This window comes from Bos indicus x Bos taurus, chromosome 14 (genome assembly GCF_003369695.1).
Source record: "Bos indicus x Bos taurus breed Angus x Brahman F1 hybrid chromosome 14, Bos_hybrid_MaternalHap_v2.0, whole genome shotgun sequence".
In the NCBI taxonomy this organism is placed as follows: Eukaryota; Metazoa; Chordata; class Mammalia; order Artiodactyla; family Bovidae; genus Bos; species Bos indicus x Bos taurus.
Genome location: NC_040089.1, coordinates 19,534,219 through 19,559,918, shown reverse-complemented (window position 1 = coordinate 19,559,918; position 25,700 = coordinate 19,534,219). Strand labels below are relative to the sequence as shown.

Genomic DNA, 25,700 nt, shown 5'->3' with positions numbered 1-25,700 from the left:
GTAAGATAACGTTAGTTCACACCTAGTTTTTCTGTTCCTGGCTTTGTGATATTGGTATGTTAACCTGTTTCCACATTGGTTTCTTCACCTGTATTTGTGATGTCAACAGCACCTCCTTTGGAGAGCGGGCCTAACAGCTCATCCAGGTGAAACATGCAGCGTGCCTGGCTCAGAACAGGTGTTTCATAAAACCTTCGCACTTGGAGGCTTGAACTGTTCATGCATTCAGATCCTATTTGAGGTGGCTCCAGGCTGCCCGATTAGGGCCTGTCAAGTATACCTGTGTGGCTGCATATCAAATAAAAGTGCTTCTCAATTCAAATATATTTCTTTTGTAATTTTCACAGGGAGCTTCCAAACAGAATTACTTTCTCACATCTTGACCTGTGTCCCAACTTTGCTGTTTTGACTTTTACACTAGCTTTAAAATTGGTTACTCTACCACTCTGTTTAATTTGGTATCTGTGATACAATAAAGAAGAGTGATTCTCATAAATATTTAGAAAGGCACCTAATTAAATCCCACTATTATAATAAACTATTTAGATTTTTTTCATTTTCATGTAGTATTTACTCATTTGTATCTTTTTTTTAACTGTTGCAGTTATTTTAACCATGTCATATTACATATTTTTACTTAATATTTCAATAAACATTTAATGTATGACTCTATAGTCTTTGAAATGAAAACCAAATACCAAAAAGGTACCTGTACTCCCATGTGTATTGCAGCATTATTTGCAGTACCAAGATATGGAAACAACTTGAGTATCCATGAATAAATGAATAAATAAAGAAGATGTGACTTATATATACACAGTGAAATATTACTCAGCCATGAGAAAAAGAAAATTTTTTCTGCCCTTTGTGACATGGATGGACCCTGAGGACATTATACTTAGTAAAATAAGCCCACAGTTCATTTCAGTTCAGTTCAGTCGCTCAGTCATGTCCGACTCTTTGCGACCCTATGAATTGGAGCACGCCAGGCCTCCCTGTCCATCACCAACTCCCTGAGTTCACCCAAACTCACATCAATCGAGTCAGTGATACCATCCAGCCATCTCATCCTCTGTCATCCCCTTCTCCTGCCTCCAATCCCTCCCAGCATCAGAGTCTTTTCCAATGAGTCAACTCTTCGTATGAGGTGGCCAAAGTACTGGAGTTTCAGCTTTAGCATCATTCCTTCCAAAGAACACCCAGGACTCATCTCCTTTAGAATGAACTTCTTGGATCTCCTTGCAGTCCAAGGGACTCTCAAGAGTCTTCTCCAACACCACAGTTCAAAAGCATCAATTCTTTGGCACTCAGCTTTCTTCACAGTAGTCTTCATAGTCTTTATATAGTTTTAATACTTGCATTGTATTAAATATAATATAAATATATATGCTAGTCCATAAATTACTATTTAACCTGTTTATTAAGATTTAAGTATTAAATATTACTAAAAGAATAAAAATAAAATTTCAAATGGGAAATTATTTTTTTCTTTTTGGCTGAAAATTATGTAAACAGTATATACCAGAATATTATTGATAAGGATCTGATGTTTGTATTCAGATTTTTTCTTTCTTGAACTACTTTCTTCCTCTAATCTAAAGTGATGTCCTCCCCTGAGTTTTCATATCCAGCCACAGGTACACATCTACTTTCTTTTCTTCCCTGACAGATAGTATGCAATTTTAAGTGGATTATCATAGAACTGTAGGACTGGGAAGGACTGGTAGAGACCAGCTTCTGTCTCCAGATGGGGTGACAGTTGCTTGAGGCAGATGACTGTCTCTTTTTTATCTTGAAAATCTCCTGGGAAAAAGATTTCAAAGCTCTCTGGAGCCACTGTTAGATATTTTGAATCATTTTTCTGCTTTTCACATTTATCTTAGATCATGTTCACTATAGTTTAAGCCACTGTCACTTAGTACATACAAGACGTAGTATTATATGCTGAGACATATATAAATTAAAATTTCATCCCTGAAGGCTCTGCAGGCCGTTTTTAGAAGTTGAAAGTGAATGTGTAGTCGCTCAGTCGTGTCCAGCTCTTTGCAATTAGCCTGCCAGGCTTTTCCGTCCACGGGATTTTCCAGGCAAGAATACTGGAGTGGGTTATGGTTTCCTTCTCCAGGGGATCTTCTGGACCCAGGCATTGAACTCAGGCCTCCTGCATTGCGGGCAGACTCTACCATCTGAGCCACCAGGGACTTCCTAAAAGTCTGTTCCCATCCAGTTTTGAACCAGGGACCTTTCATGTGTCAGGCGGATGTGATAACCACTACGCTACAGAGACGAATGGGCTCAAATATCACACTAAGGATTCTATTCTGTATATGGAGCCATCAGGGATATCTTAGCATAGACGTGATGCAATGGCTGTCATATTTTAAGTAGATTTAATCTGTGTTTCTGGGCAAAAAGCTTTCATTTATCACTCACTAAGCACATATTTGTTTTAGACCTAATTTTATTTATATATCCATGTGACAGATAAAGAGAAAACACAATTTCTTTTCTCTTTCAAAGACTTTTAAATACATGACTACATAAATAATTGTAATGTAAGGCAGTGAATTCCATGTAGGTAGTACAGACAGAATGGAGACTGCATTTACTGGACTCATGATGGTAGGCTTTCTGGAGATAGTGGAGATTAACCTGGTTTTGGAAGATAGGCCATATGTCTGAAGACTGTGAATTCTGGACTCTGCCATTGTTTCTGAAGATACTTCTACTGAGGCAGAGATTTTGCTGCAAATTCCAAATGCCTTGGTGCTCAGAGAAGTGAGGATATATGGTAGAGAAGGGCTGGGAATTAGTAGACTAAGTGATAATCATCACTTTGGATTTATAGACTCTTTGTGTGACCTTTGAACAATTCACTAACTTTATTGAACTTTTGTTTTCTTATTTACAAAATGAGTGACCCAAACCTGATGATTTTTAAGGTATTTTCTAGCTCTACTGAAGTTCTTTGTGCAAAGTGTAGTGGTTAGGAGAACAAATCTGATGCTAAACTGCCTTGTGGCCCAGATCCACTATTTTGCGTCTCTTTGATTAGACTTGTTGCTTTGTCTCTGATCCCTCACTTGTAAGATGGGAAGCCTCCTAATACACTCTCACAGTGGGAAGATATGAGGGTGGAGACTGTTCAGCATAGTACTTGGCACAAAGTAAGTTCTTAGTAAGTATGAGCTATTTTTGGAACCAAGTCAAGGAAGATGGCAGAACAGGAAGTTCCAGGAACATGTCCCTCCACCAAAACAACAACTGAACTTTCAAAAATGTCTCAGGCAACTGTTTGGAACTTTGGATCTAATAGGACACTTGCAGTGTTCGGGGAGAACTTGATGAAGACAATGGTAAATTTCAGTAAATCTTGGTTGAATTCAATGTTCACGCTGCTGTGGCTGCCATCGGCCACCTCCAGCCTTGTGGCAGGTATCTGTCAGGCGCTAAAGCATTCCTCATGCAGCTTGCTGGTGCCACGGTGGGCAATGAGGATTTTGTCCTCCAGCAATGAGGGTTGCGAGTTTTGATTGCTGGTTGCTGCTTTTGATTACTGTGGGCATGACAGAGAGGTCAGCCATTGTTTCACTCCACTATGGGCTGAAGTTGCTTTCCAGATATTGGGGGATTTAAGAGACAAAACTCTCCCTTCCCCCACTCTTGGGAGTCAGACTTTTGAAGAATCCTTTGGTTAGGTCTGTGGCTGTCATCAGAGACAAATGAAGAGAAAGTTTAGTTTCTCACATACAGTAAGAATACACAGTTTGCAGAACAGCTTTGGAAGAGTCACAGAAGGATAGCTCCAGCTCTCAGCAAACAAAAATTGTTCCCGAGGAGTGGGGAAATTAGATTTCTAGAATTACCACAACATAATATTCACAATACCCAGTTCTAAAGAAAAAACATACAAAGGAACAGGAAAAGTATTTCTCTTTCACAGGAAATAAGAATTTGACAGAAACCATCCTAGAGGAAGCACACACATTGGAATTATTAGTCAGACTCTGCAAATCGATGTCTTTAAACTGTCCTGTAACAGATGCTGAAGTGACTTCTTCAGGCTAATATGAAAGGATACTAAACAGCCTCTTGAATCCATAAGAAAAAAATGAACACCAGTAAAGGTAACTACATAGGTAAAATATAAAAGCTGGTATTATTGTATTTTAGATATTTGTAATTTCTCACTTTTTCCTATATACACCAATGGTTATAAATCTCTGTGAACATCTAATGGATATATAATACATAAAGTTGTTATCTGTGTCAATAACCATATAAAGGGGAAGAGATGGAGATGTGCAGGAGCAGAGTGTTTATATGATATTGAAACTACTTTGAGATTATTCAAACCAGGCTGTTACATCTTTGAGGATGCTAATTATAATTTCCAAAGTAACTACTAAGAAAATTTAAAAATACAGAATAGGAAAGAAGAGAATTTAAATGATACACTCCCCAAAAATCAGCTAAATATTTAAAGAGCAGTAATGAAGGAACTAAATAAAGAACAACAACCAAAAGACACATACCTAAAAAGAATAAAAACCACATACATAAAAAGAGTTAAAAAACACTAGGAAACCAATTTATAAATGCCAAAAGCAAATCTGCCTTTATCATTAATCACATTAAATGTAACTGATTGAAACTCAGCTATTAAAAGGTAGAGATTGGAGGACTGAGTTTCCCCCTCACAAAGGATCCATCTGTATACTGTCTACCAGAGATTGACCTTAGGTGTAAGAATGCAAAGAGATGGAAAGTAAAGGGATGGAGTAAGATATTCCATGCCGATAGTAATCAGATGATTGTGAGACAGTGTCCACTTTAACTCAGATTATAAGAGATAAGGAAAGGCATTTATGTTGATAAACGTTTCAGTACATCAAGAAGAGAGAACAATTATAAACATATGTGCACCTAAAAATGTTCATGGATTGGACAACTAATAATATTAAGATGTCAGTACCACCCAAAGCTATCCACAGAATCAATACAATCTTTATCAAAGGATTTGAATTTAGGGGGTAGTTTTTCTATTTTTGTTTGTTATACAGAAAACCTCATCTTAAAATTCATATGGGGCTTTCCTGGTGGCTCAGTGGTAAAGAATCCACCTACCAGTGCAAGATACTCATGTTCCGTCCCTGATGTGGGAAGATCCCACCTGCTGTAGAGCAACTAAACCCACACACCACAACTATTTAAATAAATAAAAGTTTTAAAAAATTCTTTTGGTATCTCAGGAGACCCTGAATAGCCAAAATAATCCTGAAAAAAAGACTAAAGCTAGAAGACTCACATTTCTTCATTTCAAAATTACTGCAAAGCTATAATAATCAGTAATATGATAGTGACATAAAGGTAGACATATAGACAGTGAGTTGAACAGAATACCCAAGATAAACCCTTACACATATGGTCAATGGAATGCTGACACAGGTGCCAAAGCCATTCATGTGGAAAGGATAGTCTTTTCAGCAAATGGTGGCTGGGAAAATCAGATATCCATATGCAAAAGAATGAGGTTAAAGTAGACAAGGAATATGAATAAACATTTCTTCAGAGAAGACACACAAATGCCAGTAAGAATAATGGTTGTCCAGACAGACTGCCTCTACTCAGATGTTGGCCTCCCACTTGCTAGCTATGTACTCTTATTGCACTTTTCTGTACTTCAGGGGGTCTCCTTTGAGGTTGAAGGCGTTCATGAGTGGAGGGTGTCTGGCACCTAAGAAGCATGAGGAAATGCTGGCTCTCTTGGTTGTCGTCATGTGCTTGGCCACATCCAGGCGCCGGTGCAGGCATCTGCACCCTGGTTCCTGCCCTGCTTTTCACTCATCTTCCAAGCAGACCACAGGCTTCACCTCTAAAATGCAGATGATTCTGTGTGCCCTACTTTCCTCTCAGGGCAGTTACAAGAATCAAGTGAGATAATTTAAGGGAAAATAATTTATAAAGTGTTCATTTAATTAGTGCATGAAACATAAACATAACAATAAACATTATTATAATTATTAAGCATTACTATAATTAACATAACAATGTATGTTATTTTTATGCTTTCCCTCTCCTAATAGACTAAGCTTCTTATTGTGTTAATCCTATTCTTCTTTGTATCATTTGGTTTACTGAGTAATATCTTGTGTATAATAAGTGCTCAGTAAATGTACTAGAGGAGAATTTAATTGGTATGGTATAAACTTTTTATTTTTAAAAATGTATTTATTTTTGGCTCTGCCGGGCCTTGGTTGCTCCATATGGTCTCTTCTCTAGATGCGACGAGTGAGGGCTGCTTTCTTCGTCGTGGTGCACATTCCCACTGCGGCGGCTTCTCTTGTTGCTGAGCGCCGTGGGTTCCCGGGTGTGCGGGCTTTAGTAGTCGCGGCACGCTGGCTTTAGAGCACAAGCTTGGTACTTGTGGCATGCAGGCTTAGTTGCCCCACAGCCTGTAGAATCTGTCTGGACGAGGAGTTGAACCCATGTCTCCTGTATTTGCAGGTGAATTCGTGGCTGAAATAGTATAAAATTTGTAATTATATGAAATACTTGAGTGTTGTTTTATTTTCTGAGAGGGTGCAGCGGGCTATTTTGAATTAATGTCAATGGCTTTTTTGGTCTGTTTTGACAAAAATGACAAAAAGATCATCTCTACCATTGTATGCTTCCCTGGTAGCTCAAATGGTAAAGAATCTGCCTGCAATGCAGGAGACCTGGGCTTGATCCCTGGGTCAGAAAGATCCCCTGGAGAAGGGCATGGCTACCTACTCCAGTATTCTTGCTTGGAGAATTTCATGGACAGAGGAATCTGGCAGGCCACAGTCCATGGGATTGCAAACAGTCTGACACACTGAATGATTAATACTTTCAGAGTGATAATTTACAACCATAAGTATAGATATCTCTAACTATACATTTTAAGGAACCAAGAATTCAGTTGATAGGTATTGTATTTAGTTCATAGATAGTAATAAACTCATAAAAGAAGATAGAAACACTTGTAGAATTGTTTCCTTTGAAGATTCACTTTGCAAATTATAACCGTTTTAAAGACAAAAATGAAATATGAAAAAGGCTTCCATTTGTGTAAGTCCGTTCCCTCTTGCAGCCTCACACACACGGACTCAGTGTCTCTCTGGGAACTGGGGCTCTGCCCTGCCTGTCCCCAGGAGCCCACTCAATGGAGTCCAGGAAGAGGAGAGCATTAAACAGTACCCAGTGGATGGAAGGAAACAATCCCATCATTGAGGAAAACAAATCCTTATGTGCTTGTCTTTGTATTAAGAAACAAGAATGATTTAAGTTTGTTAAGTAGAAAGTCATTTATATTAATTTTTCAAATAGTATGTTGAATACAGGTGAGCCTGATTCTATTTAAACGTATCTAAATTGCAGAGCGGAGCTTCTGCAGGGTGAGCTTACACACTGCTTGTCTCGATCAGGGCACTGGGCAAGCTCGTACCTGAGGAGACTTGGGAATGTGGGTAGGCGTTTGTAGCTTAAAGGTATGTTTCAAGCTGTGTTACTAACCTTCCACGGTAAGGAGTTGAAAGGGTAATGGCATACTAACTGCTCCATGGTCATACAGTCACTTTCAGGTCAGGCAGGCTCAGGAGGCCTCAGTGATGTTGGGACCACCCTCAGATTCTGCTCTGCAGTTGTGTTTGTGGGGGTGTGGCACCCAAGACCAGGGCTAGGCAGCTCTCAGGGGGACACACTGTCAGGTGGACCCACGTGGCGGAAGGTTTCGGGAGAAACTAAGTACAGAAGCTTTCATCCCCTCCCCTGGATTAATGCGCAGGACTGCAGCCTCGGCTAGCTGTGGCGTCTCAAGGGAGGTTTTTCTTTTGTGCGGCACACTCTCACTGTTTAAAGGCCCAAACTTGTATTTTGTGTGTCTGGCTCTAGTTACTTTAGTGTTTCTCCTGGGTGGGTGAAGCGCACATAGAGATACTGGTTTTGATTCTGGCGTATGACACGCCCTGCTATGGTTTTGCTCTGCCCTGGTTGCTATGTTACATTCTGAGGTTTCTGCCATTCTTGTTTGCCCTAATTTCTTTTTCATGAAGATAAGTTGTGCCATTCAAGAGAAGTTGTGCTACTGCTTCTTCTAAGAGTGTTTTGTTGTCCCAGAACATTCTTATTCCTTTTATAATTTAAAGCGTGTCCTCTAATGAGTCTTGTACATTTATCTAGTTCAGCTGATGCTCCTTCAGTTTGAAGCTAGACTAGGTTTTGTTTGTGGTAATAATTAAACCCAGGCTTTGAGATTTTTGAGGACAGTCTTAATTAACTCTCTGAATTTAGTACTGTCAACTTCAGTTCTTTTGTGATCATTGTCTTCCAAAGTTTCTTTAAATGTCATTTATTGTGAATCCTTTTGGTCTAAATTTCATAAGTTTTTGTACTGAAATTTCAGTTTGGGACATTTTTTGGATTTTAGAAAAATATTTTTCAATTCATTTGATTTGTTTTTCTCCCTTTTTTTTTCTTGACACACTATTCAAATACTGTAGTCTATTCCTCATTTTTTGTGTTACCTCAACTTTTATTTTTCTTTGTGAGATCAAAAGATCAAACCATTAAAAAATTTATTTTACATGTGAATACTGTCATCTTTTGTTGAGATCTATATTATATATTATGTGACCATTATTAGAATTCCTTTTACAGAACACTATTATGTTTCTGCCTTCGTTAGTTTTTGGTGATCTGAATCTATTTGCGGATTAAATTATTTGTATGAATAGTTATGGTAACATTTCTTGATAAAAGTGGATTTTTAAATCAACTTTGTATCTCCGTTGGAAAGAGAAACCTGGACAAGATAAGCTTAGCCATTCTGACTGCTGTGGTTCTTTGGTCTGTCCTGAGCCAGGTTTTCCTTCAGAGCTCTAGTGAAGGCGAGCATAAGGAAAAACTCAGTCACTCCTCTGACTCCTGGCTTGCCTTGTGTCTTGTCGCTTCATCTTTTTGTTTCTAAGTTTCATTTTTCTTTGAAAGTGGTCTCCACATTGAGGTTTGTGGTTATAGACATCTTAGAATTGAAGTTAGCTTTGTTACCTATGTATTTGGGAAGTAATATATTTCTGATTAAAAAATCATACACCAAAAGAGTTCTCACTTTTGATAGTTTTTAAAAAAGCATCTTTTTTGTTTGTTTGTCTGTTTAACATTAAGTTGCATTGAAATTGCAGCTTTAAATTGTTTGTAACTGGAAAGATGCTGTTTGGAAGTTTTCTAGAATGGGTGAATTTTTATAATCCATGGTTGTTGAAGAATAATAACCATCATTTATATAAAGCATTTTAATGTATCAAATACTTTGGTATCCATTGTTGTCTTAAAATCGTCAAGCTTAAATGTTGTTATCCACCAGAACAAGACAAAAAGGATTCTGTTTAGGCGATGCAGTCCAGATCATCTGGCTTGTAAGTGACCAAATGGGATTTGAACCCAAATCTCTAGACTTTCACGTTCTTGTTCTACTTGCTGTACCAAACTGCTGCTCTGAATAGACAATTTTTACCTAGAAAGAAGCATGGAGTGTTATGTTGCAAGTTTCTAAAAAAAAAAAAAAATGCATTTCATTGGGATGGCCAAAAAGTTCATCCAGGTTTTTTTAAGATGTAGCAGAAAAACTCAAACAAAGTTTTCGGCCAAGCCAGTACTTGCAGCCTTGTCTTCCAACTCTGTGGATGAGATGTGAGGGAGGCGCTGTTCACTCCGTCACATGAAGAAAACGCTTCATCACGTTGTGATTTTTATCTTGGAGCCATTGAGCTGTGGGCCAGAGACAAGAGGTATAATTTCTTTCTCTTTTTTTCTGCTGCATGGAGCGAGATCTTTCTTGTTAATTCAAAGGTGAGAAGGCCAAGCCCTGCCAATCAGTGAGTTAAAGTCTTAGATATGTACAGGTCACCAGATGTGATGGGAGAGCAAAAGAGGAAGTGCTGCCTTTGTACAAGTCCTGGCAAAGCCAGAAGACTCCGCCAAGAAGCTTCCTGCCCTTTGTGCAGGAAGTCCTGACGGTGGAGCAGGTGTTCTGTAGCTAAGAAGAGTAAACTTGAAAGGGCTGCCAGTCTCTTGAGTGAAGTTAGGAAGGTGTGATGGTTGTGTGGGTTTTTCTAGAGCAGTAATCCTTCGAGTATGGTGAGGGGACCAGCAGCGTCACCGTGGAGCCTGTAACCAACACAGATTAGGCGGCCCCTCCCCAGACTCCTGAATCAGAGGCTCAGGGTGTGGGGCCTAGCAGTGGGTGTTGTAACAAGCCTGTAGTTCTGATTCATGCTCAAGTTAAAACTTTCTGTTCTGGAGTCACATTAGGAGATAAAGTCTGTAAGTAAAGGTTTCAGATAGGCTCCGAGAGAGCGGTGTGGCAACGTGGGAATACTTGTAGGTTTGTGTTCAGGAAATGCTTATGACCTTACAGATAGAGGCTGGCCACAACTGATCCTGAGGCATCAGGTTTCTGTCTTCACTGTCCTTGTTAATGCATATATTTAGGTCTTGTCATAAAGATTGCTGTTTCTGATTTTCAAGAAACAGAACTGAATAGAGCAGGGAGAGTCCTTTACCCAGAGACCACAGCTGCAGGAAGTCCAGCCACAGCACTGTGCTGTGTAAGCTGGTGGAATATGCTTTAATGAAGCAGAGTGGCTGAAAGATGGTAGTCCACTTTCTGAGTATCTTTAAAGGTGGTACTGTCGTGCTGCAAATCTGAACTTAGAGATGGGTAGACAGACAATAGAACTGAGGTGCTGAGGAAGAGATGGGAAAGGAGCATGTGAACTCTTACCAGTTGGTCAGTTTGGACTCATTTGAGAGTTACTTACAGGAAGTGGTTGTTGCTTAGTTTATTCAAGTAATGAGGCAGTTTATTGTTAAGTAAAAGGTTGATTCAAGTGCTTATTTGTATCTGTTAAAGAATACATTTTTACTGTAGGAAAAAAAGACAATAATATAAAGAAGAGCATTCAAACTTACTGGTATATAATCCTTTTATTTAAGGATAAGTTGCTTAGTTTTCTGGTGCAATTCATCTCAAAACTTCCTCCTTGTAAGAATATTATATAAATAATATGTAGTCTTACTATCTGGGAATCTCATAGTGCATACGAGCCTGAATCTGTTTCTCTAATTCAACAATATAACAGTTGTCACCCACAGTGGTGTTACCCACAGGGGGCTACTCCTTGTTGCTGTGCCCTGGCTTCTCATTGCGGTCGCTGGTCTTGTTACGGAGCACAGGCTCTAGGGCTGCAGGGCTTGCAGCAGGGGGGATCAGCAGTTGCGGCTCCCAGGCTCTGGGGCACGGGCTCCTAGTTGTGGTGCACCGGCTTAGTTGCTCTGTGGCATGTGGGATCTTCCTGGACCAGGAATCGACCTGTGTCTCCTGCATTGATTGGCAGATGGATTCTTTACCACTGAGCCCCCAGGGAAGACCCCTACTTTTCTTTAATTAGGATTCTTTATGCTATCATTTGTATAGCTGTTTCATTACTTTTCTACTTTTTATTAGAAAGTTAGCTTCTTTGCTGTGTTTCACTATAATATATGAGTATGATTAATGTTTTTGTGTGTCTTATTCCTCCACATCTCTGATTATTTCATTGGTATAAATTCTTAACAATGACTTTGTTGAATAAAAATGAATAAACATTTTTAAGGCCTTTAATTACCCAGTTGTATATAGAAGTACATATATTAGCATGAACCCAGAGGAAACTAAATTTTTTTAAGGTTTCCTGTCTTACACTGGAAATACCGTTAACCTATAGAGAGTTTTAAAATAGCCAATGTATTACGTACTATTTTAATTAGTAGCCAGTGTGTATGCCAAGCCTGGTATGTACTCGTCTCTCTCTGGCTTGTATATTGGAATGTATGCACCTAGTCTCACAGTAACAACATTAAGTAGGCATGATCCCCATTTTAGTTATGAAAAAGTTAAAGTTGAGAAAAATCTAAGTAATTTGAAGAAGATAAAATTGGCAGCATGTAGCATAGCTAGAATTTAAACCGAGGTCAGTCTGACATCAGACCATGCTTTTTCCTGCTTTCCTTCTTTCTTTCTGCATTTTCTATTATATTTTAACAGAATTTTTGTTACTGAATAAGTGTGGGATTTGTGCCTTGAAAATAAAGTTTACACCTACTGCCAGAAAAGTGGTGGTTCTTTCTGTAAACTGGAATTTCCAGTGACCTGTGCCTGAAAAAGGATATGGTCAGAAACTTATGTTAGTGTGGAGAATTAGGCTTCTGGTTTACAGAGGAAGAAACTTATGTTGGTGTGGAGAATTAGGCTTCTGGTTTATAGAGGAAGTCTGTCTTACATTTTATATTCTTCCATGAATTCATCTTTAATGTCTTTTGCTGTCCACTTTAGAATGGGAATAAACTGTCAGTGATGTCTTTATTTGGATAAAAAAGGAATTAATGTCTACTCTGGGAATTTAAAATAACACACAGTTATAACTGTGTTCTGCATCAGTGTTTTTATCAGTTTTTTAGGTAATGTGGGTGTTATTTGGATAGGAAGGTAAAAGAAACATATTTGAACCAGGTGATAAATCTTGTCAAATAAGAAGTTGAAAATAAAGGGAGTATGAACTGTAAACTTACTGTTTCTTAAATTGGTTTGATTCTTCAGTTTAGAGATTTCCTAGGATTAAGGTTTTAAATTTTTTAGAATAAATCTGATTTTTGGTGAGAGGAGGAGTGCCCATTCACTCTTTGAATAATTGAAAATGTGGGCAGGATATTTTGCTGTTTTTAAAAATTCATGAAAACACTGCTAACACTGTCTTGTTGCCAACTTGGGTTTCACGCAGGGATTCATATGCTGGTGTCTGGGGGAGGGGCCAGATGGGCCTGAGCTTGTGCAGTGGCTCAGAAGTCAAGAGGTACAATAGCCTTTTTAAATCCAGCAAGTTGATCAATGAAAAAGGGCTTACCAAGTGAATGGAATGTGGTTTATTTTCTCTCTGGAGAATGAAGTTCTCCGATAGCTGCGTGGAACTCTGTGCGGTGATCTGTGCTGCCCAGTATGGTACTGACCACATCGCAGACTGGACACGTGGCTCCTGCACCTTGGGATCTGTATTGTAGGTTTTGTTTTCTTTCATTTTATTTAAAATCTATTTGCCACTATGGCTGCCTTCCAGGCACGGGTGTAGAAAGTGGCTCTGAGGCTCTGTTGTCACCAGAGACCTTTGTGCATCTGCTTTTACGTCCCTGCGTGGCTGCTTGTCAGATGGGCCCCCCACTGTCTCACACTGTCCTGGTGGCTCCGCTGACCTGTGCACTGGCCCCTGCCTGGCAGCCGTGCCACTTCCTGTCCAGGCACTGCCCTTCCGGGAGTGGTGCGGGACCTTTCTGGCCACATTCAGTGGTGGGTCCCGTCCTCCCACCAGGAAAGAGAACAGACTGGCTTTAAAGCCGTTGGCTTGTGTTTCAGCCCTGTCGTGGACCCTTGCTGTGGACACAGTTGTTATCGTTCCTCCTCTGAAAATGCAGACAGGCCTCCTCATTGTGAAGAGGACTGAATGAGAGTGTGGCCAGTGCAGTAGCACCCAGAGCAGAATCCAGCCAGAGAGGAGGAGCGACACAGGCGTCTTCGTGCACATGAGCACATGGAGGCAGCGGGGAGTCGTATTTTCTGCTCATGGCGTAGACTTCTCACTGACCTTCAGGAGGAGAAAGAAGATGGGCCACAGGCAAATAACACTGTTACCCTAGTTTTTGCTAAACAAGAGACAGTGACTACTGTGAAGTGACTGAAGGTGTAATTCTTGGAGGAGCAGCAGTACTGGCAGCCTCCATCTATTTGTGCAAAGCTGCTCCCAGAACCCCACACCATGCTGTTACTTCATCCTCGAAGAAATCTCTGCGGTCCTTATAGCTACTGTTCATGCTCCTGTGTTATACAAACTGAGTCATCAGTTACATTTGCCCACATTCACACAGCTCAGTTCAGTTCAGTTCAGTCGCTCAGTCGTGTCCGACTCTTTGCAACCCCATGAATCGCAGCACACCAGGCCTCCCTGTCTATCACCAACTCCTGGAATTCACTCAGACTCACGTCCATCGAGTCAGTGATGCCATCCAGCCATCTCATCCTATGTCATCCCCTTCTCCTCCTGCCCCCAATCCCTCCCAGCATCACAGTCTTTTCCAGTGAGTCAGCTCTTCGCATGAGGTGGCCAAAGTACTGGAGTTTCAGCTTTAGCATCATTCCTTCCAAAGAAATCCCAGGGCTGATCTCCTTCAGAATGGACTGGTTGGATCTCCTTGCAGTCCAAGGGACTCTCAAGAGTCTTCTCCAGCACCACAGTACAAAAGCATCAATTCTTTGGTGCTCAGCTTTCTTCACAGTCCAACTCTCACATCCATACATGACCACTGGAAAAACCATAGCCTTGACTAGACAGACCTTTGTTGGCAAAGTAATGTCTCTGCTTTTGAATATGCTATCTAGGTTGGTCATAACTTTCCAAGGAGTAAGCGTCTTTTAATTTCATGGCTGCAGTCACCATCTGCAGTGATTTTGGAGCCCCCCAAAATAAAGTCTGACACTGTTTCCACTGTTTCCCCATGTAATTGCCATGAAGTGATGGGACCAGATGCCATGATCTTAGTTTTCTGAATGTTGAGCTTTAAGCCAACTTTTTCACTCTCCTCTTTCACCTTCATCAAGAGGCTTTTGAGTTCCTCTTCACTTTCTGCCATAAGGGTAGTGTCATCTGCGTATCTGAGGATATTGATATTTCTCCCGGCAATCTTGATTCCAGCTTGTGCTTCTTCCAGCCCAGCGTTTCTCATGATGTACTCTGCATAGACGTTAAATAAGCAGGGTGACAATATACAGCCTTGACGTACTCCTTTTCCTCTTTGGAACCAGTCTGTTGTTCCATGTCCAGTTCTAACTGTTGTTTCCTGATCTGCATATAAATTTCTCAAGAGGCAGGTCAGGTGGTCTGGTATTCCCATCTGTTTCAGAATTTTCCACAGTTTATTGTGATCCACACAGTCAAAGGCTTTGGCATAGTCAATAAAGCAGAAATAGATGTTTTTCTGGAACTCTCTTGCTTTTTCCATGATCCAGTGCATGTTGGCAATTTGATCTCTGGTTCCTCTGCCTTTTCTAAAACCAGCTTGAACAACTGCAAGTTCACGGTTCATGCATTGCTGAAGCCTGGCTTGGAGAATTTTGAGCATTACTTTACTAGCGTGTGAGATGAGTGCAATTGTGCGGTAGTTTGAGTGTTCTTTGGCATTGCCTTTCTTTGGGATTGGAATGAAAACTGACTTTTTCAGTAGCAAAGCCAGGATTTAAACCCAGGCTTCTTAGAATCCAAACCATGTCTTTCCCCCCGCCTCCCAAGCCATCGTGTGCTGTGCTCTGGAGCTCTGTGCCTGCACACGTCCCCTCCAACCTTCTATTCTTCCACGGCCTGATATGAAATGTGTGCCACGGCCAGATTCCTCCTCTAAAGAACATGGACACAGCTGTGTAAGTTCTGGTTTATCTGTTCAGAAGGCACGCTCATTTCTTTATAAACACATCTGATGAATAGGAATAAAGTGGTTTTGGTTGCATTAATTTAGGAAGCATTTATTGAGTCCCTTACACATGTCAGGTACTGTCTGGCACTCAGAAACAAAGATAAAGGAGAGGCAGATGATCTTTTCTAGGATTTGAGGGGTTTAGTTGTAGAGGCCAGCATAAACATTTTGAAAAGCACTAGTGAGTACAGAGAGAAGAGGTGCTTTTGCCACAGACGCCAGAAAAAGGGGTAACATCCATTTGAAAAACATTTTTATCTGTATGAAATAATGATGGGTGAACCAATCAGACAAGACCTCTCACAGGGATAGCAATCTGTAGATGATTAATTACTTGGAGAGCTCCATGCTTGTCTGCCCTCAGAAGCCTGGGTTCCGGCAGCGCCAGCGTTGATCTGCTTCTCTCGGGTGTTCCCTTGGTGTCTGTCCCCTTGTGGGCTGTCTTCCCCTCAGCCTGCCCCCCATGGTGGTGGGGGACGTGTACACCAGCCAGCTCTGTACTGTGGCTTCCAGTGGAGACAGAATTGTAAACAGAATTTATTACTGGTCCCAGGTATGTCATAAGTGGAAAGTAGATTAAGACTGCTGCTGCTGCTGCTAAGTCGCTTCAGTCGTATCCGACTCTGTGCGACCCCATAGACGGCAGCCCACCAGGCTCCCCGTCCCTGGGATTCTCCAGGCAAGGACACTGGAGTGGGTTGCCATTTCCTTCTCCAATGCATGAAAGTGAAAAGTGAAAGTGAAGTCGCTCAGTCGTGTCTGACTCCTAGCGACCCCATGGACTGCAGCCCACCAGGCCCCTCCATCCACGGGAATTTCATGGCAAGAGTCCTGGAGTGGGGTGCCATTGCCTTTTGTTTTTCTGACGACTACAGTTCTCAGTCTGACTCTTTAGCTAACTAGCCATTAAAATAAGAGAGAAGGAAAAAAGTAAGGGAATTCCTTCTGTTTGTCTTGTTTTCTTTAGGTCACAGCATTAATCCCAACAGTTGTCTTTGCCACCCACCAGATTAGGACACCTTCTTCCTAGACAGTAAATAAACACATTGATCTTATTTGTGATGTGAAAGAAATACTGTTTGTTCTGAGCTGCTAATAGGATATTTCACACTTTGGCAGGGTTGACAAGCACTGGAAAATGAAAAGAGATTTCACTTGGTTTTCCTTCTGTGCCCTTGGTGACATTAAAAAACAGTCTATTTTTCCCTGTTTACCTGAATTCTGTTCATAACAGACTCAGTAAAGAACAATGGAAATGGTTCTTCGTGAAAGCAGACATTCTGACAAATTACTGTTTCTATTTGAATATACAGGGTTCTCTTTCTTTTCTAAATGAGCTTCAGTAGAAACCCTGGTGCTTGGCTCCACACCCTAGGATTCTGTGTGTGTCCCCGTGTGTGACTACCTGCATGGCAGCCTGTGCCGCTGCCGCCGCTGCCTCGTCAGGGAGGTCCTGAGCGAGGACTGGAAAGTAAACACATCGCATTCCTCATATTCCTTAGCAGAAGAATCCGTGCAGGCCCAGCCTCATGTTGATGTTCATTGCTGTTGTTGGTTGTCATGTGATTTATCAAGTGAGCTTTTACAAACCTTGTTGTTCAGTCACTCAGACGTGGCTGACTCTTTGCGACCCCATGGACTGCAGCACGCCAGGCTTCCCTGTCCTTCACCATCTCCTGGAGCTTGCTCAAACCCATGTCTGTTGACTCAGCGATGCCATCCAACCATCTCATCCCCGTTGCCCCTGTTCGCCTCCTGGCGTCAGTCTTTGTGTAACAAGTGATTTTAGATGGTAACTGTGCACGTTAGGTATTATGAGATCCTGGATCTTATTTAAACCAGTTTTAGCTGGCTTTGTCTGACAGTGCTCTGGGAAGAGAAATGGGGGGATGGGGGGGTTCTCTCTACCAGGCGGAGGGAGACGTCAGGATACCCCTCGTCCCTGCCCCCCGCATGGCCCCCGCTGACCGCAGTGGACGGTGGTGGGAGACTGGGTTGTGGGGAAAGCCCTGACACTGCTGGGCCTCCTCTGACACTGCGTGGGCTGGAGGTGGGGCTTGGTTCTGGGCGTCGGGCATCACCCTGTGATGGCGGGGTGGGCGGTCCCACTGGGCTGCAGAGACTCCCCACGACAGCCTGTCGAGGGCCACGTGTGGGCTCCTCTCGCCCTTGGCTGGTGTGTGTGGCCATGGGTCACGGTTTTTCTGTGAAGTTTGCCTAAAAGGAAACAGCAAAACCCTTTCTGGCTCACTGGGCTGCCCCTTCCTTGTCCTTCAGTCGGAGAAAGTGTGCTTTTGAGGGTGTTGTCTGCTCCTCTCTCCTTTCAGCATCTTCTCATTTTGTTTCTGTGCAACATCAGGCAGTCCCTGTGTCTAGGGGGAGAAACAGGGAAAGTGTATCTCCTCCATCTCCCTGGGAGTGGAGGTTCTAAATCTCCCTGAATGTTAAGCAGCTCCCCCTGTGTGAGGAATGAGCCTGAGAGTCTGAGAGGCACCGGGAGAACCTTGTCCTGTTTCTGCTCAAATGTGAGCCACCGCAGTGACTGTAACTGTGTCCGTTTGGTAGCGAAGGTGGAGTTCCTTTGGTGTCTGACGCCTCTTCTCTGAAAGAGGCGAGCTGTCTTCTTGTAACGTTCCCTTCAGGTCTGTGCTCCTCCCCTCTGGTGGTGCCTGCCCCTGAGGGGTCCTGAGGCCACCCTGCAGCAGCTCCCACTGGCAGGGGTGTGGTCGCCTCCTCCACCTGACTCCAGAGGCAGGATCTGCTCCGAGCAGCAGAGCAGATGCACTGACGCTGCGTGAGGCCAGGGCGCTCTCCCTGGGGCTGGTTTGTGGTGTCTGTAGCCAGCACGCCATTGCCCTTCGTACTCAAGATTTAGCAAGAGAGAGGAATCCAGCATTGCAAATAAATTTTTATTTGCGTTTCTTTCCCTTTCCAGGCAAAAGCTTATTATCCCAGGTGGAAGTTGCCCTGTTATTCTGAATACTTACTTTTGTCAGAAAGTTGTTGCCAAAGAAGATTCAGAAGCATCACGTGATGGGCACGAGTGTTACACGCCCTGTCCGAGGAGGAGCAGCACTCTGGCTCAGATGTTCCAGTTTAAGAGCCTAACCGATAGCTCACCCGAAAGCAAGGTATACTCCTCAACTTAGAAATTTTCACTTTGTAATAATACTGCATTTAAAGGCCAGGTATTTATAGAAGTGTTTTCCTTTGGTCTTCTTTAAGTATTCAACACACATATATGTCATATATACTCTAATTTATTAAAATTTGAGTTTTTTTTTCTGTTCTCATAACTGCCTAAGAGCTTACTTAAGCCTCTTTAATTTATTTTAAAAAATCATCTTTTTCTTTTTCATGATGTTTGTTGCCCTGGGGATAAAGAGAGTTGCGTAAACTTGAGGTTACACACTGGAGATTGCTTTTTGGAATGTTAATGACCCTGAGCCATGACTATCCATGATGATGAACTGGGGGAGCGCTAAGCCACACTTGTGGTAGGCAAGAGGACACTCCTGGGGTGCTGTGGGCTCCAAGTGTCTGACTCCAGCGCAGCTACCTCAGGGTCACCTGGCTCCCCGCGTCAGCACTGAGGGGTATGTTGAGGGTGACCACATGAGGGGAAACCAGAAAGCAAAGCAAATGGACTTTCATCCTGCTTTGTATGTGTGGAATCAAGCAGGGCCTCTCTTTGACTATCAGAACATGTGTCTGGAAGGAATTACATGAAATCTCCCTTTAATCAATTTAACAGATGTACAGTATATGGCCCAAACTACATTACTGCTTTAACATACAGTTTCAAACAAGTATGTGATGTTAAATTCATGAAATGTGTCTACGTTGCCATCTATGCCAGGGTAGCTGCCAGAGAGCTTAGTGTCGAGAGTGCGGGCTGTGGACCTCAGTGCCGAGTTCGGGTCCTGCCTCAGCCACTTCCTGCTGGCAGTCTTGGGCAGGATTCTCGGCTCCTGTCTCAGCACGCCTGTCTGTATAACAGTGGTGACGGTGCAGCCTGCCTCCTTGGGTTGTGAGGGTCACATGTTTGTTACGCAAGCACAGGATGTAGAGAACAGTGCTGGGATGCAGGGGCACAGAGTCTTCTGGAGGCACCGTCCTCTTGTGAAGGTGTTTACCGGGATTGCTGAGGCGGCTCCTGTGGTTCACTGGAGTGTGCAGAGTGCTGGCACTTCACAGTAACCCTGGTCCTTCTTTCGTTTTGTTTTGTAGTTTGTGCTTTGAGATTGTTACCTCATAGAAGAAAACTTTTAAAATTACCATGAGATATTTTAATAGGAGTCCTTTCTGCATGTTCTCAAACCCCCGAGGTGGTCTGTGTGCCTCGCTCACCATGGCTGCACAGGTGGCCCGCAGGTGGGAGCCCTGAGCTGCGGCTGTGCATTTGTCCTTGTCATTCCTTGAGTGTCCTACAGTCACGCGGGCTGCCACATTTGGTATGGTGCATGCCCTCGTGAGTCAGGCTGCAAGTGTCCTTTTGCATGTCTCATCAGGTTCTGTGTGATAGTCACACTGCGGTGGGCACAGACCAGACCCTCCATCCTGAACAAGTGGAGCCATGCGTCCCCAGCCAAGCTCCCCTGAGGGACTCTCTGCTGGATGCAGTCGAGAGCCACGGAGCTGCCGCCTGGACGGGAGTGGGCGTGCGAGTGGTGGTGCAGAGAGTGTACTCCCTGCCCTGCAGAGGCCAGCAGGCAGACAGCGCAGACCCAACCAGGGCACGGTGAGTGACGGACATGGGTGCCGGGCCCACACTCATCTGCACAGAGGGGAAGCTCTTCTCAGAGTGGTTTCATCACCACGCACAGGGGTGGTTTTTCTTTGGTTGGTTTTCTCTTACATCAAAATTTGAAACACCTGGTATGACAGAGGATTTTGTCCACGTATAATTATCTAAATGTGCTCAGTTGCTCAGTTGTGGCCAACTCTTTGTGACCCTGTGGACTGTAGCCTGCCAGGCTTCTCTGTCCATGGAATTTTCCAGGCAAGAATACCGGAGTGGGTTGCCATTTCCTTCTCCATTTTATCTAAATAGACCTAGTAGAAAAGTTAGTCACATTTACTTTTACCTTTGATTGTTTATGTTACTGAACGTCATACAAACATGATTGGTATTGTTCTGAAAGAGCCAAGGCAAGGTTAAGAAGACCATGACAATGGCTGTCAAGTTTTATGTCTTAGAAACCAGGATAAAGAAATGGCAGCTGGTGGGTCTGTGGCTCTCAGATGGGCCTTTTGAGTTCACTTCGGTGTTACCTCAGGATCTGTGAGTGATGCAGATGTTGCTCACTGCCCTCGCCCGTGCGGCAGCCACTGACCACGCAGGCAGTACGGCTGCTGGGGTGAGCAAACTACATTTATAATTTCACTGAAGTTTAATTAAGTCATTTTAGGTAGCCCCCTGTGGGTAGTGGCTGCCTTGGTGCCCTGCCTAACTCAGCAGCTGTGGGAGCAAGGGCAGACCTGTGATTCACGGTGCTTCGCTCCAACAGATAGTGGGAGCGGCAGCTTTCTACTCGCATTTCCACTCTTCCTGGTTGTGTGTTTGCAGACAGCTGTAGACACATGGTTGAGTAAGAGTTTCTTTGTCCTTGTCAGACCCTTCTGAGGTCATCTTTCTATGTTAAATTGCTCTCAAAGCAGTAACAGATTTATAGAAGAATAGAAATTAAAAGTGTAGATGCCAGTTTATCTGACAATCAGTCATTTTGTGCCTCTACTGTTAGAGAAGCACATACTGAAGCAATAATAAGTCACAGGCATCCTGTCCTTACGGTGCCTTCTGATGTTCTGAAGGAGCGGCAGCAAGCACGACTCTGTTACCTGTCAGTTGCCTTCCGGTGGACTGCAGCTTACTTTGAAGGACCATGAATTTCACAAAGTCCTTTCAGGTGCAGAGTTACAGAATATTTCTTGTGGAATTATAGAAAAGTTTATTTTTATTCTGTTTGGAAAATGTATGTGTGAAACCAATATATCCGTCTTTAGGTCTTTAGCACACTTGTAGCTGTTGACCGGTTTTGTTCTAGACTTAAAATTGTGTCCTTTTAAACAGACTTACCTGAGACAGTTACAGATCAGACAAAGGTTTTGTCTTGCTTGGCTGCTTCTGCGGTCTGTGACCATGCTGGGCTCTGAGGAGAAGATCCTAAAGCCCGCAGAGCACTGCTCCCACCTGGCACATACCAACTGAGGCTGTGCTCACAGTGGATTGAAGGCAGGGCAGGTGTAAAGCTCAGAAATAAGAAAGCAACACTGAGTTAATCAGATGTAATGAATATGCATCAGTGAGCATGGGGATTTCTTGTAGCACATGTGAGATTATAAACAGAGGCTGGAGGACGGTAACCCATTTCATAGATGAGAACACTGGGCCTCAGAGATTGACTTGCTGACAGTTATACGTGGATGAAAGAAAACCATCATGAGATATAGAATCCCCACATGACAGGGTTGTAGAGAATACTGAAGCTGAAAGAAAGGGAAGAATATTGACTTGGAAGCAGGCTCTGTTTGATGCTAGATGGCCAGGGGCCAGTCACCCTGGAAAGCCGGCATGGGACCTGAGTAGACTGTGTACCATGAGGAAGGGTGGTCCTTCTGGACAGAGGTCATAGCGTTTGGCCTGGGGTGGGAGATGAGCCTTCTGTGATGTATTTGGGGTACAGAAAGGTCTTACTGTATACTCCATTATTAGTTTTTTCTAGATTCATTTGCTGTAATAATGATCAGGTCTCCAGTTTACAAATCCAATTAATATAGAAGGAATAAGACCCTTAGCCCTCTACTGATTCTCTGCTGGTGTGTATAAGGTGTGTCCTTGAGAGTCACTCAGCAGCATGTGTCCTGGCGTGGACCTTCACACCTGCATGTGCCACACGATACGAGGGGAGACACCCTCAGAAAACGTAGGCGTGTTGCCCGGAATGCTCTTTTCTATCAGCGATTTCTGCCTGTAACTTCTTGCCTGCTGGTAATTTCGGGCAGCCGTGCAGTGCACAGAGTCAGTCTTGTCCAGAGGCCCGAGCACGGAGGACATAGCAGGGAGACTGAACAGTGAGGGCCACTCCCCTGAGTTAGCTCACCTGCTTTTTCCCAAGAACCTCTGCTCCAGCAGTGAACTGAAGTCTTCTCTGATCACCATTTGTTTCCGTAGAGCCAGAAATTGCCATGTCAGAGTAAATTGAGGCCTGTGCCTGGGCATAAACAGAAGCAAGTCTGTTTTCTGGGACTCTTGCTACAGTGATTCTCCCTTCCTGCCCAACCAGGTCAGATGCCCCCCGAGGAAACACTGTGATGACTCACGTCTAACTTGGCACCTGATCTCGTTTGTCTGTCTGCTCCCAGCACTCTACCCATGGCACTTTTATGAGATCAGTCACAGCTTAGCTTCTGATGGCATGTAGCCCAATTTTTGTCACCTTTGAAATTAAGAGAAATTTATTTGAGGCCTGCCAGTCCTGAAGAGGGTCAGATAGATTTGTCCTCTGAGCTGTGAAACATTAGCGAAAGTTTACGTTAGATTTCAGAAATGTCATATGTGAGTCTGCTGTCCATTGTTCTTCTGGATGACTTCTTTTAACTCACGCTATTAAAGAAAACATTTTTACTTGGTTTCTCAAGGTGTTATATATCAGAGTAAGCCACATGAACTTTAGTTTTATAAATCATTCAATCAAAAGTAACAGAAGCCAGACCCGAAGCACTCCCTAAACAGTAAGCAGGAAATCTGTTCAGCACCAGCACACACCTTTACCTGGACCCACTTCATGTTGGATAAGTGCTAGGTAAACGTATGACTAATCAGACCACAGGCTTTTTAGCCCAGGGGGAGCACTAGTTTCTTCTGGAGGGAACTGCAGCAGAGAGCGCAGAAGTGGGCTGCCTGCCACAACCCCCTCCTGACAGAGTGGTGTCTGGACCACTCTACTCCCTGTCCGTGGTGATTGACTTTCTTCCTCCCTTTCTGAAACCATCACTTCCTTTTTCCTTGAGATGCTTAACTTAGGGACAGATAATTTTATCCCTCAGAGACACGTTGTTTCTAGCCTGTCACTGCAGAAACATTTATTGCTGGAGAGTTAGTCTTTCGTGAGGGCATTGAATTCATAGAACTTGTCCAGTGGTCTTGCATTTGGACGAAAGCCTGGAGGGAAAGACCCTTCATATTTAACTATTTCAGGGGATTAGATCTGATAAACAGAGTGCACGAAGAACTATGGACTGAGGTTTGTTACACTGTACAGGAGGAAGGGATCAAGACCATCCCCAAGAAAAAGAAATGCAAAAAGGCAAAATGGTTGTTTGATGAGGCCTTACAAATAGCTGAGAAAAGAAGAGAAGCTAAAGGCAAAAGAGAAAGGAAAGATATACCCATTTGAATGCAGAGTTCCAAAGAATAGCAAGAGATAAGAAAGCCTTCCTCACTGATCAGTGCAAAAAAATAGAGGAAAATAATAAAATGGGAAAGACTAGAGATCTCTTCAAGAAAATTGGAGATACCAAAGAAACATTTCATGCAAAGGTGGGCACCGTAAAGGACAGAAATGGTATGGACATAACAGAAGCGGGAGATACTAAGAAGGGGTGGCAGCAGTACACAGAAGACTGTACAAAAAGGATCTTCACGACCAGATAACCATGATGGTGTGATCACTCACCTAGAGCCAGACATCCTGGAATGTGAAGTCAAGGGGGCCTTAGGAAGCATCACTATGAACAAAGCTAGTGGAGGTGATGGAATCCCAGTTGTGTTCTTTCAAATCCTAAAAGATGATGCTGTGCAAGTACTGCAGTCAGTATGCCAGCAAATTTGGAAAACTAAGCAGTGGCCACAGGACTGGAAAAGGTCAGTTTTCATTCCAATCCCAAAGAAAGGCAATGCCAAAGAATGTTCAATTTATCACACAATTTCACTCATCTCATACGCTAGCAAAGTAATGCTCAAAATTCTCCAAGCCAGCCTTCAACATCATGGGAACCGTGAACTTCCAGATGTTCAAGCTGGATTTAGAAAAGGCAGAGGAATCAGAGATCAAATTGCCAACATCTGTTGGATCATCAAAAAAGCAAGAGAGTTCCAGAAAAACATCTACTTTTGCTTTATTGACTACGTCAAAGCCTTTGACTGTGTGGATCACAACAAACTGGAAAATTCTTAAAGAGATGGGAATACAGACCACCTGACCTGCCCCTTGAGAAATCTGTATCCAGGTCAAGAAGCAACAGTTAGAACCGAACACGGAACAACACACTGGTTCCAAATTGGGGAAGGAGTACATCAAGGCTATATATTGTCACCCTGTTTGTTTAACTTCTATGCAGAGTACATCATGTGAAACGCTGGACTGGATGAAGCACAAGCTAGAATCAAGATTGCCAGGAAAAATATCAGTAACCTCAGATATACAGATGATACCACCCTTATGGCAGAAAGTGAAGAAGAACTAAAGAGCCTCTTGATTTGAAAGTGAAAGAGGAGAGTAAAAAAGTTGGCTTAAAACGCAGCATTCAAAAAATGAAGATCATGGCATCCAGTCCCATCACTTCATGGCAAATAGACGGGGAAACAATGAAAACAGTGACAGACTTTATTTCTGGGGACTCCAAAAATCACTGCAGATGGTGACTGCAGCCATGAAATTAAAAGACACTCCTTGGAAGAAAAGCTGTGACCAACCTAGACAGCATATTAAAAAGCAGAGACATTACTCTGCCAACAGAAGTCCATCTAGTCAAAGCTATGGTTTTTCCAGTAGTCATGTATGGGTGTGAGAGTTGGACCGTAAAGAAAGCTGAGCACAGAAGAATTGATGCTTTTGAACTGTGATGTTGGAGAAGACTCTTGAGAGTCCTTTGGACTCTAAGGAGATCAAAACAGTCAATCTTAAAGGAAGTCAGTCCTGAATAATCACTGGAAGAACTGATGCAGAAGCTGAATCTCCAATACTTTGGCTACTTCATGGGAAGAACTGACTCATTGGGAAAGACCCTGATGCTGGGAAACATTGAGGGCCGGAGAAGAAGGGGACGAAAGAGGATGAGATGGTTGGATGGCATCACTGACTCGATGGACATGAGTTTGAGCAAGCTCTGGGAGTTGGTGATGG

General features: G+C 42.9%; 1 protein-coding gene across 6 annotated transcripts in view; it reads left to right on the top strand.

Moving 5' to 3' along the window:
* Positions 1–25,700, top strand: part of SPIDR (scaffold protein involved in DNA repair) — a 275,902-nt gene that overhangs the window by 161,372 nt on the left and 88,830 nt on the right. For all 6 annotated transcript variants that reach the window (XM_027560936.1, XM_027560940.1, XM_027560937.1 and 3 more), the window contains 2 exons: positions 18,509–18,704; positions 20,085–20,314. In XM_027560936.1, the coding sequence (XP_027416737.1) occupies positions 18,509–18,704; positions 20,085–20,314 (426 nt within the window). The remainder of the gene's footprint in view (positions 1–18,508; positions 18,705–20,084; positions 20,315–25,700) is intronic.